Source organism: Quercus lobata, chromosome 8 (assembly GCF_001633185.2).
Source record: "Quercus lobata isolate SW786 chromosome 8, ValleyOak3.0 Primary Assembly, whole genome shotgun sequence".
Taxonomy (NCBI): domain Eukaryota; kingdom Viridiplantae; phylum Streptophyta; class Magnoliopsida; order Fagales; family Fagaceae; genus Quercus; species Quercus lobata.
Window position 1 is genome coordinate 12,439,474 of NC_044911.1, and position 17,475 is coordinate 12,456,948.

A 17,475-nucleotide genomic window follows, 5' to 3' on the forward strand; every position below is an offset into this window, starting at 1 on the left:
TATAGGTTTGAGTCTGAGGACCATGCAATACCTTGGTTCTGTCCAAAACTTAGTTTTTAAGTAGTTGGTTTCCCCATAGGTTTGAGTCCGAGGACCATGCAATACCTTGGTTCTGTCCAAAACTTGATTTTTTAAGTAGTTGGTTTCCCATAGGTTTGAGTCGAGGACCATGCAATACCTTGGTTCTGTCCAAAACTTGATTTTTAAGTAGTTGGTTTCCCCATAGGTTTGAGTTCGAGGACCATGCAATACCTTGGTTCTGTCCAAAACTTGATTTTTAAGTAGTTGGTTTCCCATAGGTTTGAGTCCGAGGACCATGCAATACCTTGGTTCTGTCCAAAACTTGATTTTTAAGTAGTTGGTTTCCCCATAGGTTTGAGTCCGAGGACCATGCAATACCTTGGTTCTGTCCAAAACAAAACATAGGTTTGAGTTGCAATATTTTTAAGTAGTTGGTTTCCCCATAGGTTTGAGTTTGAGGACCATGCAATACCTTGGTTCTGTCCAAAACTTGATTTTTTAAGTAGTTGGTTTCCCATAGGTTTGAGTCCGAGGACCATGCAATACCTTGGTTCTGTCCAAAACTTGATTTTTTAAGTAGTTGGTTTCCCTATAGGTTTGAGTCCGAGGACCATGCAATACCTTGGTTCTGTCCAAAACTTGATTTTTTAAGTAGTTGGTTTCCCCATAGGTTTGAGTCTGAGGACCATGCAATACCTTGGTTCTGTCCAAAACTTGATATTTAAGTAGTTGGTTTTCCCATAGGTTTGAGTCCGAGGACCATGCAATACCTTGGTTCTGTCCAAAACTTAGTTTTTAAGTAGTTGGTTTCCCCATAGGTTTGAGTCCGAGGACCATGCAATACCTTGGTTCTGTCCAAAACTTGATTTTTAAGTAGTTGGTTTCCCCATAGGTTTGAGTTTGAGGACCATGCAATACCTCGGTTCTGTCCAAAACTTAGTTTTTAAGTAGTTGGTTTCCCTATAGGTTTGAGTCTGAGGACCATGCAATACCTTGGTTCTGTCCAAAACTTAGTTTTTAAGTAGTTGGTTTCCCCATAGGTTTGAGTCCGAGGACCATGCAATACCTTGGTTCTGTCCAAAACTTAGTTTTTTAAGTAGTTGGTTTCCCCATATGTTTGAGTCCGAGGACCTTGCAATACCTTGGTTCTGTCCAAAACTTGATTTTTTAAGTAGTTGGTTTCCCCATAGGTTTGAGTCCGAGGATCATGCAATACCTTGGTTCTGTCAAAAACTTGATTTTTTAAGTAGTTGGTTTCCCCATAGGTTTGAGTCTGAGGACCATACAATACATTGGTTCTGTCCAAAACTTGATTTTTAAGTAGTTGGTTTCCCCATAGGTTTGAGTTCGAGGGCCATGCAATACCTTGGTTCTGTCCAAAACTTGATTTTTTAAGTAGTTGGTTTCCCATAGGTTTGAGGTCGAGGACCATGCAATATCTTGGTTCTGTCCAAAACTTGATTTTTTAAGTAGTTGGGTTCCCCATAGGTTTGAGTCCGTGGACCATGCAATACCTTGGTTCTATCCAAAACTTGATTTTTAAGTAGTTGGTTTCCCCATAGGTTTGAGTTTGAGGACCATGCAATACCTTGGTTCTGTCCAAAACTTGATTTTTTAAGTAGTTGGTTTCCCATAGGTTTGAGTCCGAGGACCATGCAATACCTTGGTTCTGTCCAAAACTTGATTTTTTAAGTAGTTGGTTTCCCCATAGGTTTGAGTCCGAGGACCATGCAATACCTTGGTTCTGTCCAAAACTTGATTTTTTAAGTAGTTGGTTTCCCCATAGGTTTGAGTCTGAGGACCATGCAATACCTTGGTTCTGTCCAAAACTTGATTTTTTAAGTAGTTGGGGGAATTAACCCCTCGGCTGTGGCGTGGGACCTTGGTTTAGGGGGATTACCTCCTCGGCCAAGCCCCTAGAACCATCCGTACTGCTGACGCTATGAAGCGCAGTCCCTAGTGAAGAAACGTAGCCCCTAGTGGAACTTTATGCTAGAATACTACAACCGGCTGTTGGAAATGACAAGGGGACTGTCTCAACCTACCGTCTGTGCCAACACACAAGCCTTTCCCACAGATGGCGCCAATTGTAAGGACTCAATTTTGAAACGACCCAAAATGATGTTGGGTTCGCACGTAAAAAGGCCCAAACAATATCACTTATAGAGGGTGGGTTTGAAAGGCTAGGCCTTGGTTACCGAACGAGGGTTAGTCGTCTTGTTTGTACAGAATTAGGCCGTGTTCGCTCGAGGAGTCTTTCTCCTTGAGGCGGTCTGGGAGACTCTGGTTCTTGGCCTTTTTTCCCAGCGCCCCTTTTTTGGCGCATCAACCTTCACATTATATAGCCCTTCTTAATTGATCTTAGCCCTCCACTTGTTGATTGGGCAGGTGCCTACTTCAGTACCCGTCCCATCAGCTACCTCCCCTTACTTTTTGTTAGTTGCGATGATCGAAGTCACCCTGCTCAGGCGTCTTTTCTCATCAATATGGTTAGGACGTTGGCAGGTGCATTTAATTCGGAAGGGACATATTTACCTTGAACCAGTTTTGCACCGTACCCCCACGTGAGTCCCATTCTACTCGCCTCTCCTTCAGGGGACTTTTTGGGGGCAGCCTTCAACGAGATGTTGCTCTTCCCTTTGAAGTCTTAGAGTGCCGAGGACAGGGTCGTCCTCGGCTGTGCCCCCGGCATTTCGGCCTTTCTCTATTCGTCCTCGGCAAATACCCTCATCGGCACGCCTTGGGCCATAGTAGAGTGTGGGCCGAATCATAAGTTCCCTGGCCCCACATCAACTAATCAAGAGATCGGTTGAGATTTTTTATGATAATTAATGTTTTATTAATATAATATTTTTGATAAAAAAATATATAATATTCTTTTATTTTCTAAAATTATTGTTTATAGATAGTTTTATATAATTACGTATAATATGTGTATATTAATGTATACATAAAACAACATAAGGCCCATTTTATTGAACTTGCTTTCAATCGGTGTCATCTCATTGTATTCAAAATCTTTGATTAATGACTTGATCGTATGGTATAAAGGAAACATACCTCTTCAAATTGTTGACAAACTTCCATGTTGAAAAAGTTGTCACCCTCTCCCCACAAGGGATCAACAACAACAACATGCACTAGTTAAACAAATGTGTTAATAATAGTATATTCTTATTTTTACTCTGTCCTCACTCTTCAAAGTCAAAAGTGCAAAGCTTCTGAAAGAAGAATTGTCAAAAACGTTTGTGGGGCTACTGTGCTGAGGCTTTTTTTTTTTTTTTTTTGGGTCTAATGTCATAATTACCCTTTTTAATATATTTTTGGATAAGTTTGTTTTGAACACATGGATTAAAAGGAGGTTTTTTTTTTTTTTTTTTAAATCTAGTGTCATAATTCCCCTTAAAAAAAAAAAAATTTAGATAAGTTTGTTTTAAAGGCATGAATTAATAGGAAAGTGCCATATTTTGTAGGCATTTTAAGTAAAGTTAAAGATATATTTTTACCGGGAATTGTTCTCAAGTTTTTTCTCTATTAAATGTAAGGTCTAGGGGATATTTCTAAACCACATAAAAGTTCAATCCAAAGAGGAGAACCCTCTTATAAATAGTATAGATAAATCTCATGCCAAGTTGAAATAATTTCTCTATTTTACATTCAAATTTTAATCAATCCCATGGGCATATTACTAATTAGGTTTAGCATTAGATGCATGTGAGGCTTGTTAACACGTGTTGGATAGGAGGGAGAGGCATGATTTGTGGAGTTCCATATGCATTAAATTCCATGAAAGGACCAACTTGTTTGAAAAATAGACATCCACCAACTTTTTTGCAACATTTTTACTCAGGCTATGGATGTGATAAATTCTTTCTAATTTTTTTTTTTCTAAATCCATCACTAACATCACATTTTTATTTACTAATAACTATTCATCTTATATTAATTTGTAAAAACAATTGTCAAATAGATTATGACTTTAGTATTTTCCTTATGGAACCCACATAACACAGTAGACTATAGACAAGTGATGATAGCAGAAAACATTAATTTCAGTCGGTCAAGATCATCCAGCATGTGTGATAGCTAGCTAGCTTGAATCTGAAATAAGATAGCAACTAATATTACAGTTTAAAGGAAAAGTATGCAAAATTCAAACATGAGACTGAGACAGGTTGTGACTTATGAGTACTTTTTTATTTAGTCTCTCATCCCACATATACTAGGTTATTATAGGAAAAAATTTCTTGGGTCTATGTCTTAACATGCTAACAAGAGATTTCGAATTCAAGATCTTATGAATATCATGATATTTTAAGAACCATTTAGCTAACCCTTGAGATTATGATTTGTGATTGTTCATTTTATAATTTGTGTTAATCATTCAATAATTTGTTTTGGGAAAAGAGAAGGAAACCCGTAGGTATATAATGAAATGACTTAAAATTACATACAATATAATATACGTATATTTTTTCAGCAAAAATAATATATATATATATATATATATATATTTTGATATCTTGAAGATCTTTTTAATATTTTCAATATGTCAAATAAAGTTTGACTAATGAACAACTCATTTCTGCTCTTATGTCATTAGCATTGTTTGGGGATTCGAGTACCCTCTCTCTTACTTGTTATAATAATTAAAAAAAAAAAAATTGGGAAACCAATATCATTTATACATCATTGTCTTGCTTAAAAAAAGAGAGCGTAAGCAAATAAAAAATATATCTTTTTTTTTTTTTTGCTAAACAATAAAAATAAAAAGTAAAAAATCTTACTCACCAAGACATAGTCAACATGCATGCTTTCAAATATTTTGAGTCGCAAGAGAAACAAAAATTACTATAAAGTATATATATTGAGCTCCAAACAATAGAAGTACTCCACAAAGGATGACAAATTAACTATAAGCTTCGTTGTGTTTGGTCTCCATCTTCCAATAAAGTGGTGAGAATTTCTTTGAGATGCTTGTTGTAGACACATGGTCGTTCAGCCTCAACAAGGTGACCTGCTTTCTCTATATATTGTAGTGTTGCTCTGTCTCCCAATTGCCTGTGATCACAACCAATGCCTAATTAATTAGTATATACATAAAACAACATAAGGCCCATTTTATTGAATTTGCTTTCAATCGGTGCCATCTCAATGTATTCAAAATCTTTGATTAATGACTATTCGTATGGCATAAATGAAGCATACCTCTTCAAGTTGTTAACAACTTCCATGTTGAAAATGATGTCATTCTCTCCCCACAAGAGATGTACTCTCTGCAACAACAATATGCATCATTAGGTAAACAAATTTCCCATTTTATAGTACATTCTTATTTTTCTTCTGTCCTCAAAGTCAAAAGTGCAAAACTTATGAAATTAGAAATGTAAAAAATAAAATAAAATAAAATAAAAACACACACACACATTTGTGGCGTTACTGTGGGGGCCGGGCTGACCAAATAGTCAAGGATTGAATTAGGCGTCATATATGGACATTGCAATCTCTTTCATATTTCGTCGAAACTATGGAATTTACTTCTTTCTTAAAAAAAATATATAAATAAAAAACATCTTGATGGACATGATATGTGTAAGTGTAGGGACAAAAAATAAGATATATATATATATATATATATATAAACAAATATATAATATTTTGATTGTACCAAATAGATGTCATGTCATCCTCTTAATTATTACATAATCTTGCCAAGTTGAAATATAGAGTTTCTCTATTTTATATTTGAATTTTAATCTATCCAACAGCCATATTAGAGCATCACTAGCAGCCTCTCCAAATTTTTGCCTGTTTGAAGAGTGAACTGTGACATTTAGTTTTTACCTATTTACCTTTTTAAATACACTTTTCAGCAGATTTTCTATTCCATTTTCTATCTCATTTAAATATTATTTCTTCATTCATTGTTTATTCTTTTTTTAATCATTATTTTTTTTTTAACAACTATATTTTTCAATAGGAAGTTTTATGTTCACAACATTTTACACAATACTTTCATAACAAAATTTATGTGGAAAGTTGTTATTAATTATAATTTGAACCAACTATTTAAATTATTTTTTTACTTGCCAATATCAACTAATAACAATCTGTCACTTTAAATTTATTGTGAAAAAATCGTAGTAATGTTACTCAATTTTGATTTCTTATTCCTTATATTATTTTCCTTTCTTTCTTTAGTTTTTTTTTTTTTTTTCATCCATATGTTTTTTTTCTTTTTTTTTTTCTTGTTTTTTCTCCTCCACACACGTACACCTACCCTTAAGGGTCATCAAATAGTCCACGGCCCATAGTTCGATCCAGAAACCCGATGGCCCATCGAGCTAATGGGCGGCCCGGTCCATTGTTATTGAGGCCCATGGGCAGCCCACTAGCCCAGTGGGTCAAGTCGTGGGCTAGTTTTTATGCCCATGGATACCCAGTGGGCTAGCCCAGTAGCCCAACCCGTTACCCAACCCTGGCCTAACCCATTGGCCCAACCCAATAACTCATAATTCATAACAAAAATATATAGGAAGTGTATGAAAGATTGATCCTGAGATATTATAGAGGAATTTCTTAAGAGAACTCTCTCAACCACTAAAATACTCAAAGTAATTGTGCTAAACTTAGTTTACTAAATATATATTTTTCTAGTAGTCTAGCAAATTTGAATTAACCATTTGACATTTTTTTTAATTAAAGATAAAAATAAAAAACTATTTAAAGCCTTAATAAAAAAAATTAAATAGGTTTCCATCAACAAAACAAAAAATTAAATAGATTTGACTGTAAAAAAATTTGTAATTAAATATTAAATTCTTTAATTCTTTCCTTTAAAAAAATAAATTGATTATTCCCTTATAAAAAATTGATTTTTTTCCTTATAAAAATAATAAAATAATATGCTAGCACAAGCCTATGGGTAGCCATTAATCTCAACCCGATAGCCCACCTCGCTAAAGACCAAATGGGCATTGCCCATGGACAGGGTCATGGGCTAAGGTTTTCTCTTTCGGCCCAACCCTACCCTACCCATTAACTAGTTAATACCCATTATGCCCAGCCCATTGTGCCCATGAGCCAAGTAAATATGGGCCGAGCCAGCCTAACCTGGCCCATTGACGACCCTTACCTACCCCCAATATCTATCTTCACTCTTTGTTTGACTTTTTGTTTTTCTAGTTATCTCCAGAACATTTCTCCCCTTCTCCCTCTCTCTTTCGTTCTCTTTCTCTTACACACACACAAATTTCTCTTCCTCAATCTCACACAAACAAATTCTCTTTCATACATGCATAGATCATTGGCTGAGAACAAAGATTAGAGTCCTCCCCACTTCTAAGAACATGTAGCTTAATCACCATATTGGTTAGATTGGCATTCCACATGGTTTTTTTATTTTTATTATTATTTTTTTTTTTGTTTTGGTTTGATTAGTTTTATTTTATTGTTCAGATTTCATTAGGCTTATGAGAAAGATTGTTTTTGTGCTATCTTTCGATTGGGTTTTTGTTTTGATTGTGGTATGTTTTAGATTGTAACCGTTGAGATAGAGGAGTATGAGAGAGTGAAGAAGAAAAAGAAAGGGAGGAAAGACAAAAAAGTCTTTTTTTAATTCAACCGGTATTATTTTAAGGAGAAATAATAAAAAAAATAAAATGGAGATGCCAAGTCTGTTGGAGAGATTTTTTGGGATAAACAGTGGCTTTTTTCTCCAAAATTTGAAGATGCCGAGTTTGCTGGTGATTAGGTTTCAGTTTTAGATGTATGTGAAGCTAGTTAACACGTGTTGGATATGGAGGGACAGACATGATTTGTGGAGTCCCAGTTGCATTAATTAATAGAATGAAGGCCGACATCAAACCTCTAAATCCTATCTAGCTAGTTCCATGGGAGAACCAACTTGTTTGAAAAACAGGCACTATGGAACCCACATGACACTGTAGACTGTAGACGTGATGATCTGAACTTAAATGTTGCAGAAAACATTAATTTCAGTCGGTCAAGTATTAGACATATGTGGTAAGTACGAGTTTAAACTTTCGAGAGAATTGGAGTGTGAAATAAGACAGCAACTAATATTGCGATTTGCAGGAAAAGTAAGCAAACATTTTTCTCATCTCAGAAAGTCGTGCAAAATTTTTCTAGAGAATATTGTGGATTGACGCATAGAACCTAATTGCTACATGTATCACGTAGGGCAATAAAATTCCATTTCCTATATATTTGACAAGCATCATTCTGCACAAATTTATACGATTTTAATTCTCAATGCTCAAATTCAAACCTGAGGATGACTAGGAATGGTAAAGTCATTATCATCAATGACCAAAGCCTCGAGTAATTCTTCTCTCTCCTTTCTGTTGTCAAACATTATCTGCATAGTCAATGAGATCGGTCCATGAGCTACAAATTAATCATATTTAATGTCTGAATAGCCATATCTCATACTAATTGGAATATACAGGATGTACATACAAAATAACTCTGATAATTCTCAAGGATTTTGATCCATAATATCAGATTGTGGTGTATGAGTAAAAGAAGCTATGCATGCCCATATGGGAAACACAGAGTTAATACTATCTATGCATGCCCATATGGGTGACCATGATGAAGCATATATGATATAATATTACATACCTCCAAATGATGTTTGTAAATGAAATTAGGGATCCGAGGCAACTTGAAGGTGGCAATGTCAAAAAGTATTTTCACACCTTCGACAGAATCTGGAAGCAAATAATCAGACCAGGACTTGAACCCAATCCTCTCAAGGGCTGCATCACTTATGGACTTTGTCAAGGCCATGACAGAGCAAGTTAGCACCATAGACTCAACCAAGTCAGGGTACATCTCAGCCATCTTGAACCCAACCATCCCACCATAGCTCAACCCCACCAAGGTGCACCTCTCCACACCTAGTTTCTTGAGACCCTTTGCCACACACTCAGCTTGGAACTCCGGTGACCGCTCTGATCTATCAGTGATTGAGCCACCAAAGAAGACTAAATCCGGCACATAGACTTTGTACTTTCTTGCTAGAGCTAACACTTGGGATTGCCACGTTATAATACCATCATCTGCAAACCCATGAATGAATACAACAGCTTTATTATTATTGCTGTTTTTGGATTTTTTTGGAGTTTCCTTAGGGACCCAGAAATTCATTATGGTTCCTGGCTCGATTTCCACTCGCTGGGGTCTTACCCCAACTAGCTTCATTACCCAATGTAACAGTGGCTTGTACACTGCAAAAATGTTCACCATCTCTCTCTCTCTCTCTCAAAATGCACACAAAGGAACGTAGAAATCCCAGCATATAGAGAGAGAGATGTGACTTGTGAGAGAATGTAGAGGGCAGTAATAATTAATCATCATGACCTTCTTTTACTCTTTTGACATATACTTTTCTTTTTCCTTATTTTTTTATTATCAGATTTAGTGAAAGTAAATTAAGAAATTGACTTTTCTTCTATGCATGGAACTAGGAAGAAATATAATAAGCTGATATAGAAACCGTTTAAATCTTGGATGCGGGTCCATCTTAGCTGGTTTTGTTGATCTTTGTTTGAGCGTGCGTTTGCGTAAAAATTAATCTGCATTTTGCATTTTGGAGCCTGGTCTTATGGTATTATTTATGGACTAATCAATCAGGAAAAAACGCAACAATTAGTGTTATACAGTATTTTCAACTTTAAAAATTATTTTATTATAGCATTTTCAGTAATAAATTTTTAGTTTTCATCAACCAACTACTTAGTTTTACAGAATCAGATTATTCTATTAACAACAAGATTAAGTTCCATTACATGCTCGCTTTTCTAATATATTAATTTGATAGTTGCACCATTCAATTGGCTTAAACTCCTTGATCTCTTCACCATCCATGTGAATGAATTGTGGCATTTTATTAAACTTTTTTTTTCCCCTTACAATAGGGGAGAAAAGGAGATGCAAACCTAGTTAGGTTCTTCATGTGCAGAAAATGAGATAGTGTAACTAAACCTTGAAAAAATTTATCATTAGAATCATCGAAAAAGTCATACTTAATCATTAAGTTTTTGAAATCCTATTTTTTATTTATTCTAACATGTTATCAATAATTTAAATAAATACAAAAATAATATTAGTTAATATCATATATTGTATAATAAAATTTAAATCTCAAAAATCATATTGTGGTAAATGGTATATTCTTTATTTGCAATTGCACTAGTTAATTGGATAACTTTTAGTTAAATACTTGAATAAATTACATAATTCCTATATATAATTTGGGGTGATTTTTAACTTGAATCCTAAATTTATATATATATATGTTAAAACCATGAAAGTTTTAGATCGATTTAAATAACACCCTCAATATATAACTAAAAGTAAAATAAAACCTATATCAACACAAAAAATCCTTCCATGTGAGCTATTAATCCTTTGTTACACTATATAAGAATTATCAAATTATATAATAATTCATTATTTAGTTATTTTCACAAAAACCTTCACAATAAAATTGCATAATATATACCATATAATCCCATTTTCAGATCATATCATAACATATACATATTGGGTACTACACATAATGCATTGATAGTTTAAAATTTAAAGTTTTAAACATAAGAAACCTTTTCTTAATAATAATAATAATAATAATAATGATAATAAAATATAAAATACAAAATATGCAATACAATGTAGTTTAAAATTTAAAAAACACTAGTCGCTATTAATAACTCCCTAATATGGAAAAAAAAAAATCAATATCATGGTATAAATTATATACCAAACCAATAAAATCTATCATATACAATGAGATATCATGAGATCATATTTAGAAAATATATAACTGATATAAGTACACTCCAATACAATTAATTACACAAATATAGTTGATTCCATACTCATTCAATCAAATATCTTTCATAAATTACATTAATCATTCTTGATGTCCAAGATGTATCTAAATTCTAATATTGCCAGTAAACAAAGATGCTAGACCTCAATGGGATTGAAAAGACAACATAATGCCAATTTACACAATTTCTAAAATCATTATTTCCACTATTGAGAGAGAGAGAGAGAGAGAGAGAGAGAGAGAGAGGTGGCTGTTGTGTTGCATCTCTTAAGAAGAATCTACCCTGTACATTTTTTTTTTTTTATATGTAATCGACAAATAACAAAATAGATGTACCACATTTAGATTTTACACATTTTTGAGATTAAAAGTAAAGGAAAATAAGAAAATGAACCCACCTAAAATTTTTTGCTCTCCCTCTTGATGTTGACTTTTCCAACATCTTCCAAAATCAAATTTATGTACTCCTCAAAGCCCTGTAAGACATAAAAATTAATATTTGACCAAATTTACATGTATTTTAAAAACAGGTACATGGAAACAAAACACAATTAGTAAAAACAGAAAATGCTCTAAACCACAAACTATATTTTTGAAACCGGTTTGAATTTCAAATGAGTAATTACAATAGCATCAGTATGTAGACTTTCAATTTTCCTTTGTTTCTATATGTCTTTAGTACCAACCTGCATCAATATGTAGCTTTTCAATTTTCCTTTGTTTCAATATGTCTTTAGTACCAACCTTCATGACTCTTTCACAATATTTTGCTATATATATAACCAAACTTAGTCATTGATAACATATCATTGATATACGGTTTACTTGTTGCATTATTTAACAAAAAAAAAAACAATCATTAAAAACAATGACTATAATAAAACCAATGGAACTACTAAATACTTTTTTTAATAGGAATTGTTAGTCATGTCATCTAGCTAAAACTTCCATTTAAATTATCATCTCCAATCACCCTTTGAAATCTCATGGTTGCGTTTGCTTCTTGCCAAGTAGGATTGCACAAATTTATTATCCCACCTACATCCATATTAAGACACACAGTAAACAAAAGCAAACATACAAAACATGTAATCTTCCATGTAGTTGTTTAGTTTCTCTAAACAAATGCCAAGTTAATGTCAATGTCTCAAATTCAATTAGTAAACACTATGATACACACCTATTCCAAACTTAAACACGCAACCAATTCTACCAATACATGTAACCCTGCATAACTCATGTTTGTGTCCATAACTCACAACTTTCTTGGCCCTAAAACCCATCCCAACGATTTGCATTAAACAATCACCGCCCAGAAAAATTATCTATTATTAGCAAAATTTTCCCATAATTTCTATCTAAAATATGCTTCCACCATTACCATGTATTTCCAAATAGGTTCTCATGCAACTTGTAGGCTTACTAATCAGCAATTAGCTATCTGCATATATCATTGAATACTTTCAACCTAGCAACAATGATAACTCAAATCGTAAGAAATCCTACCTAATTATGCTGCTATTTGAGGGAGTACAGATAGACATAGATCTTGTGTGACTTCCATGGAGAAGTTCTCTACTAGAGTACTAGCATTCTTCAAAATGGGCTTCCAAATTCTTAGATTTGTCTATAACATGAACATTACTCGAAATAGGTGAGTATACAAAGCATCATAAACAATAAACTATACGCAAAGTACATACGATATAGAAAACTACCCATGGCATCGAGATTGGCCTCAATCCTAAATTCGAATCTGCCACAAACATCACTACCAGTTATTTTTCACAACAAAAGTTTCAAATTGAAAGCTTTAAAGGTCTAATGGAAGAACAAAATTTTTCAATTTTTTTTATTTATTATAAAAAAGAAGAAAGCGGTACCAATTTAACAAGATATATCACTACTTGTAATTTGGAAAGCAAAAAACAACAAATTATAGTTCACTAACTCATTTATCCTAAAATTTTCAAGCACATGCTAACAAATAGATATTGATATAAAATATTCACCTTGTAACATAACTTAATAAGTCTCAAACAGACATCTTTAATAGCTTTAAATGAATTTGTCATAGTTGTACTTAAGTTATGGCTCAAGCAATAAGAGGCAGCAAATATCATTCCATAAAAAACTATTCTCTTCTTGTCTAATAATGTTTAGGAGGGTTTTCGCCTTAAATTCAACTAAATTCTCTCAATTCCATCAGTCACAACACAGACCATGTTGGCATGAAAAGAAACAAAAAATAATCTGAACAACAATAGAGGACTTTCACAAAACAGACATAAATTTTTTACCAAGCATAAATCAACTACACTCAATTTTCATAGAGTACGAAATGTAAATATTTTGTAATCTAAATTGTTAGGTTCTAAAGTCTTAGGATTTTATGTATTTAGAACTCTAATTTGTATTATTGGCAAACCATGATCAAAACAATGTGTTTAGAAGTGTTTTAGTCTAGCTCAAAGTTGTGTTATTATGTAAAGTTGGAATCGAGTTAAATCAGGAAAGCATTGTGCTTTTCGGCCTGGCTCGATCGATCGAAAGACAGGCTCGATCGATCGAAACTCGGGCAGAATGATTTTCTGCAGATTTGTCCAACTCAGCCCTAAGTGTTTTAAAACGTTTTTAGGGTTTCTTATTTGTCCTAAGTATAAAAGGCAAACCCTAACCACGTTTTAGTGTTACTCATAATTGCGATTTGTGTAAATCTTTTGTGAGATTTAGAGGAGCTTTCCTTTATACAAACTTAGGGTTTTCAAGGAGAAGATTTATCTACACCTTGATGATCAATTCAGTTGCTGCCATTGAAATTTAAAGAAAACATAAGTGGATGTGCTTGTATCTAGTGGTGAATTCAAGAAAGAAGGAGTTCATGGATTCGGAGTTTGCACGTGGTCGTGTCAGTAAGTTCTACTGGTTGGTAGTAATAAGAAGTCGAGCGTAGGGGCTTGTAAGTCTTATTGTATGAACTTCGATTCTTTCAAGATAGTGGATTCAAGTTTACCTTGAGGATAGCTAAGTCAAATCCTCCCCAGGTTTTTACCGGTTTGGTTTCCTGGGTGATCATATCTTGCGTTATTTATTTTCCGCTACTTTGCATGATTTGATCTTGTTATTGTGATAACCTAGACTTGTTTAATTGGACTAAGTAACAACTTGGCTAATTACCTAGGTTAAATCAATTGTTTAAGGGATCTAAAAACTATCAAGTGGTATCAGAGCGGGTAGCTCTTTTGTTGTTGATCCTTTGATCACTGAGCTGATTCTTGACCCCTGTTGTCATGGAACACGGACACTCTCTAGTTATTCCTCCTCACTTTGATGGGAATAATTATGCTTATTGGAAAGTAAGGATAAAAGCATTCCTGAAATCCATTGATGAGAAGGTGTGAAACTCCGTTGAATACGGATGGGAGAAGCCGACTACTCCTGTTAGTGAGTAGGAAACTTCTCAAAAAGAAGTAGCTGCATTTAATAGCAAAACTATGAATGCAATCTTTAACGCTATTTCTATGGAGGAATTTAAGAGAATCTCTAATGTTGAGGTTGCTCATACTACTTGGAATATCCTCTAGACTGTGCATGAAGGCACAAAGGCTGTCAAAATCAATAAATTGCAGCAATTGACTTCTAAATTTGAAAGCATTAGGATGTCTGATGATGAATCTTTTGATGAATTCTATGCTAAATTGAATGATATTGTTAATTCTGCTTTTAACTTGGGTGAAATCTACGATCAACTTAAAATTGTTAGGAAGATTCTTAGATCTTTAATTGAAGACTTTAGACCCAAGGTGACTGCCATTACTGAAAGCAAGGATGTGGACTCCATCCCTGTTTATGAACTTGTAGGATCTCTTCAATCTTATGAGTTTGATCTACCCAAAACTACCAAATCCAAATCAATGGCTCTTAAGTCAGTTGATGATGTTGAAGGTGGTGGATTTGATGATGAGCTCTCTACTACAGAGATTGCCTACCTTGCCAAGAATTTTAGAAACTTTCTCAAGAATAGTAATAGAAATGCAAGAGGCATAAACACTGCTGAACCTAGAAATTTTAGGAAGTACGATCCCACTAAGGTTAATAACAATGATAAACCTAGAGAAAAAGTAGGTCAATCTTCCAATAATTCCTTGGGCTCTCAGTGTTTTGGATGTCAAGGGTATGGACACATGAAATTTGAATGTCCTACCTATTTGAAGTCTAAGGGTAAGGCTATGGCTGTAACTCTTAGTGATGGTGAAGTTTCTGATAATGAGTCTGATTGTGATGAGGATGGAAACTTCATTACTTTCACCACTACTACTGTAGTCGATGAGAGCATATCTGTTGAAGAGAACCCTTCTGATAGGGAACTCTCTGAAGATGCAAATCTTCAAGAGGCCTATAATAAACTTTGCAAAGTTGCTATAAAGGATGCTATGAATGTTGAACTTGGCTTGAAGAAAATTGAATCTCTTGAGCTTGAAAAGAAGAATTTGCTTGTTAAACTGTTTGATGCTAATGAACTTTTGAACAATGTGAAAACTGAAACATGCTTTTGCTTGATAAAGTTAAATCTTTGGAACTTGATTTATCTGTTGCTAGATCTGCTAATTCTAAACTTGATCAAATGCTGAGTGTTCAAAAGTCTTCTTCTGACAAAACTGGATTAGGTTATGTTGAAAGCATCTCTGTATCTGCTCCCCATTCCACAAAGTTTGTTCCTTCATCTTCTTCTTCTGAACCTTCCGTGAGTGAGATAGTGAGTGAAACTGTCAAACCCCCTGTGAGTGAGGTTGTTAAACCCTTAAAAGGTTCATCATCTAGGAAGATTAGGGTTGATCAGAAAGTATCTAAGTCTAAGAAGCTTACCCTATCTAAGGACAAGGCACATGATAAGCCTGCATGGGTTTGTCACTTTTGTGCTAAGTCTGGACACATTCGTCCAAACTATTACAAGCTGTAAGCTGCAAAGAAAGCAAACAAACCAAAAGTACTTGTGCTTCAAGCACTTGATCCTATGGTACTTATTGGTGATTTGGTAAAGGCTTTAAACCTTTATTCCAATCCTGGAGTTGGTAATCATTCTCATGTGAATAACAACTTCAATGCACATGGTGCATCTAAAAGGTTTTGGATGCAAAAGACTCGAACTAACTGAGTCTTTCTGACATGGTCCTTGTGCTTCATTGTTCTACCCTTTGTGACCATCGTTCTTTGGTTTTGTTTTTGTTTTTGTTTTTGTTTTTTTTTTTTTTTTTTTTTTTTTTTTTTTTTTTGTTTCTAGGATTTGCATTGCATAATATTCATACATTTCATTCTAGGTGTTTTTTTTTTTAATTAAAAAAATAAATAAATAAAAAAAAAGGAGAAAAAGGAAGCAAATTTTGTTTTGTACTATACTTCTTGGTTTTTGAGAACAAGGTTGGTCAATTTATTTTCACATAACATGTCTTTTGTACCTTGTTTAACTTTGATGAGCTTACTTATTGCACTTTACTAGTTGAAACTTTGTAGTGCATGTTGTGTGGGAAAGATGTTTATGGTTTTTGATTATTCTGTCTTAATCTTGAAGTCACATGATTTTAAATGTTTGACTTGAACTTTTAGAGAAAAGCATAAATAACCATCTCACCACTGTTCACTAGCCAATCATAAACACCTTAGTGCATATCATAAGATTTTGTGCTCGAGAAAGTATAGCACATGCACAAAAAGAACATAAGGTGAAGTCTCGGTTTAAATTGCTTAATACTTAAAATTGGTGTGTACTATTAGGCTTGATGCCAAACTCACATGACTTAAAATTGGTATGTATATTATGAGGCATAAATACAAGAAACTTACATGATTGCAAACTTATGATCTAGGAGATGTAGGAGTCATATGATGTAACTCTTTAGGTGATAGTCTCTTTTAAATTCTGTGTGATGAATTTTGTAGATTTTGTGATTGATTGCTATTCACATATCACCTCACATGTATCTTAAGCTTTTGCTAGTTGCACACACTACACAAGTTACTCTTTGCTAAACTTTGTACATGTTATTATGTGTGTTTATGGTCTGACCAACCAAGTTTTGCAAATTCTTTGAATTTTGTGCAAAATTAATTTGTTGCTTGAAAATTTGTGAAGAATGCAAGAAATTTTGTTTTGGGGAATTTGGGATTAAAATTCTTGTTTTAAAAAATCATATAATCTCATACTTATGCATTTTGTTCTTAACTTTCAATGCTTTGAGTTGATTCTAAATGTCTTTTTCAAAATTGTGTTTTTTCCTCAAATTTGGTGAGCCTCTACCCATTTCGATCGATCCATTCTGTTTTTCGATCGATTGAAAATTTTTAAATACGTTTGAGAGTCTCTGTCTGTTTCGCTCAATCGAAACTGATTTTCGATCGATCGAACTTGTTTCAAATTTTATAAATAGAGTCTCTGTCTGTTTCGATCGATCGAGGCTATTTTTCGATCGATTGAAACTCGTGAAACATGTTTTTTAAAAATGTCAAATTGTCTTTTTCAAAAGGACTTTTTCAAAAAGTTTTTCAACTTTTCTCTCTCTCCGACTTGGCTAAAGGCTCCACCATCGATTTTTTGT

General features: G+C 33.9%; 1 protein-coding gene across 1 annotated transcript; it reads right to left on the bottom strand.

Annotated features, from left to right (window-relative positions):
- Positions 1–4,901: 4,901 nt before the first annotated feature.
- Positions 4,902–9,300, bottom strand: LOC115954782 (epoxide hydrolase 4-like). The gene is made up of 5 exons (XM_031072715.1): positions 8,668–9,300; positions 8,312–8,401; positions 6,499–6,504; positions 5,230–5,297; positions 4,902–5,082 (listed from the first exon to the last, which is right to left on the bottom strand). The coding sequence occupies exons 1-5, from the start codon at positions 9,292–9,294 to the stop codon at positions 4,935–4,937; spliced, it is 939 nt and encodes a 312-aa protein (XP_030928575.1). The 5' UTR covers positions 9,295–9,300; the 3' UTR covers positions 4,902–4,934.
- Between the last annotated feature and the right edge of the window lie 8,175 nt (positions 9,301–17,475).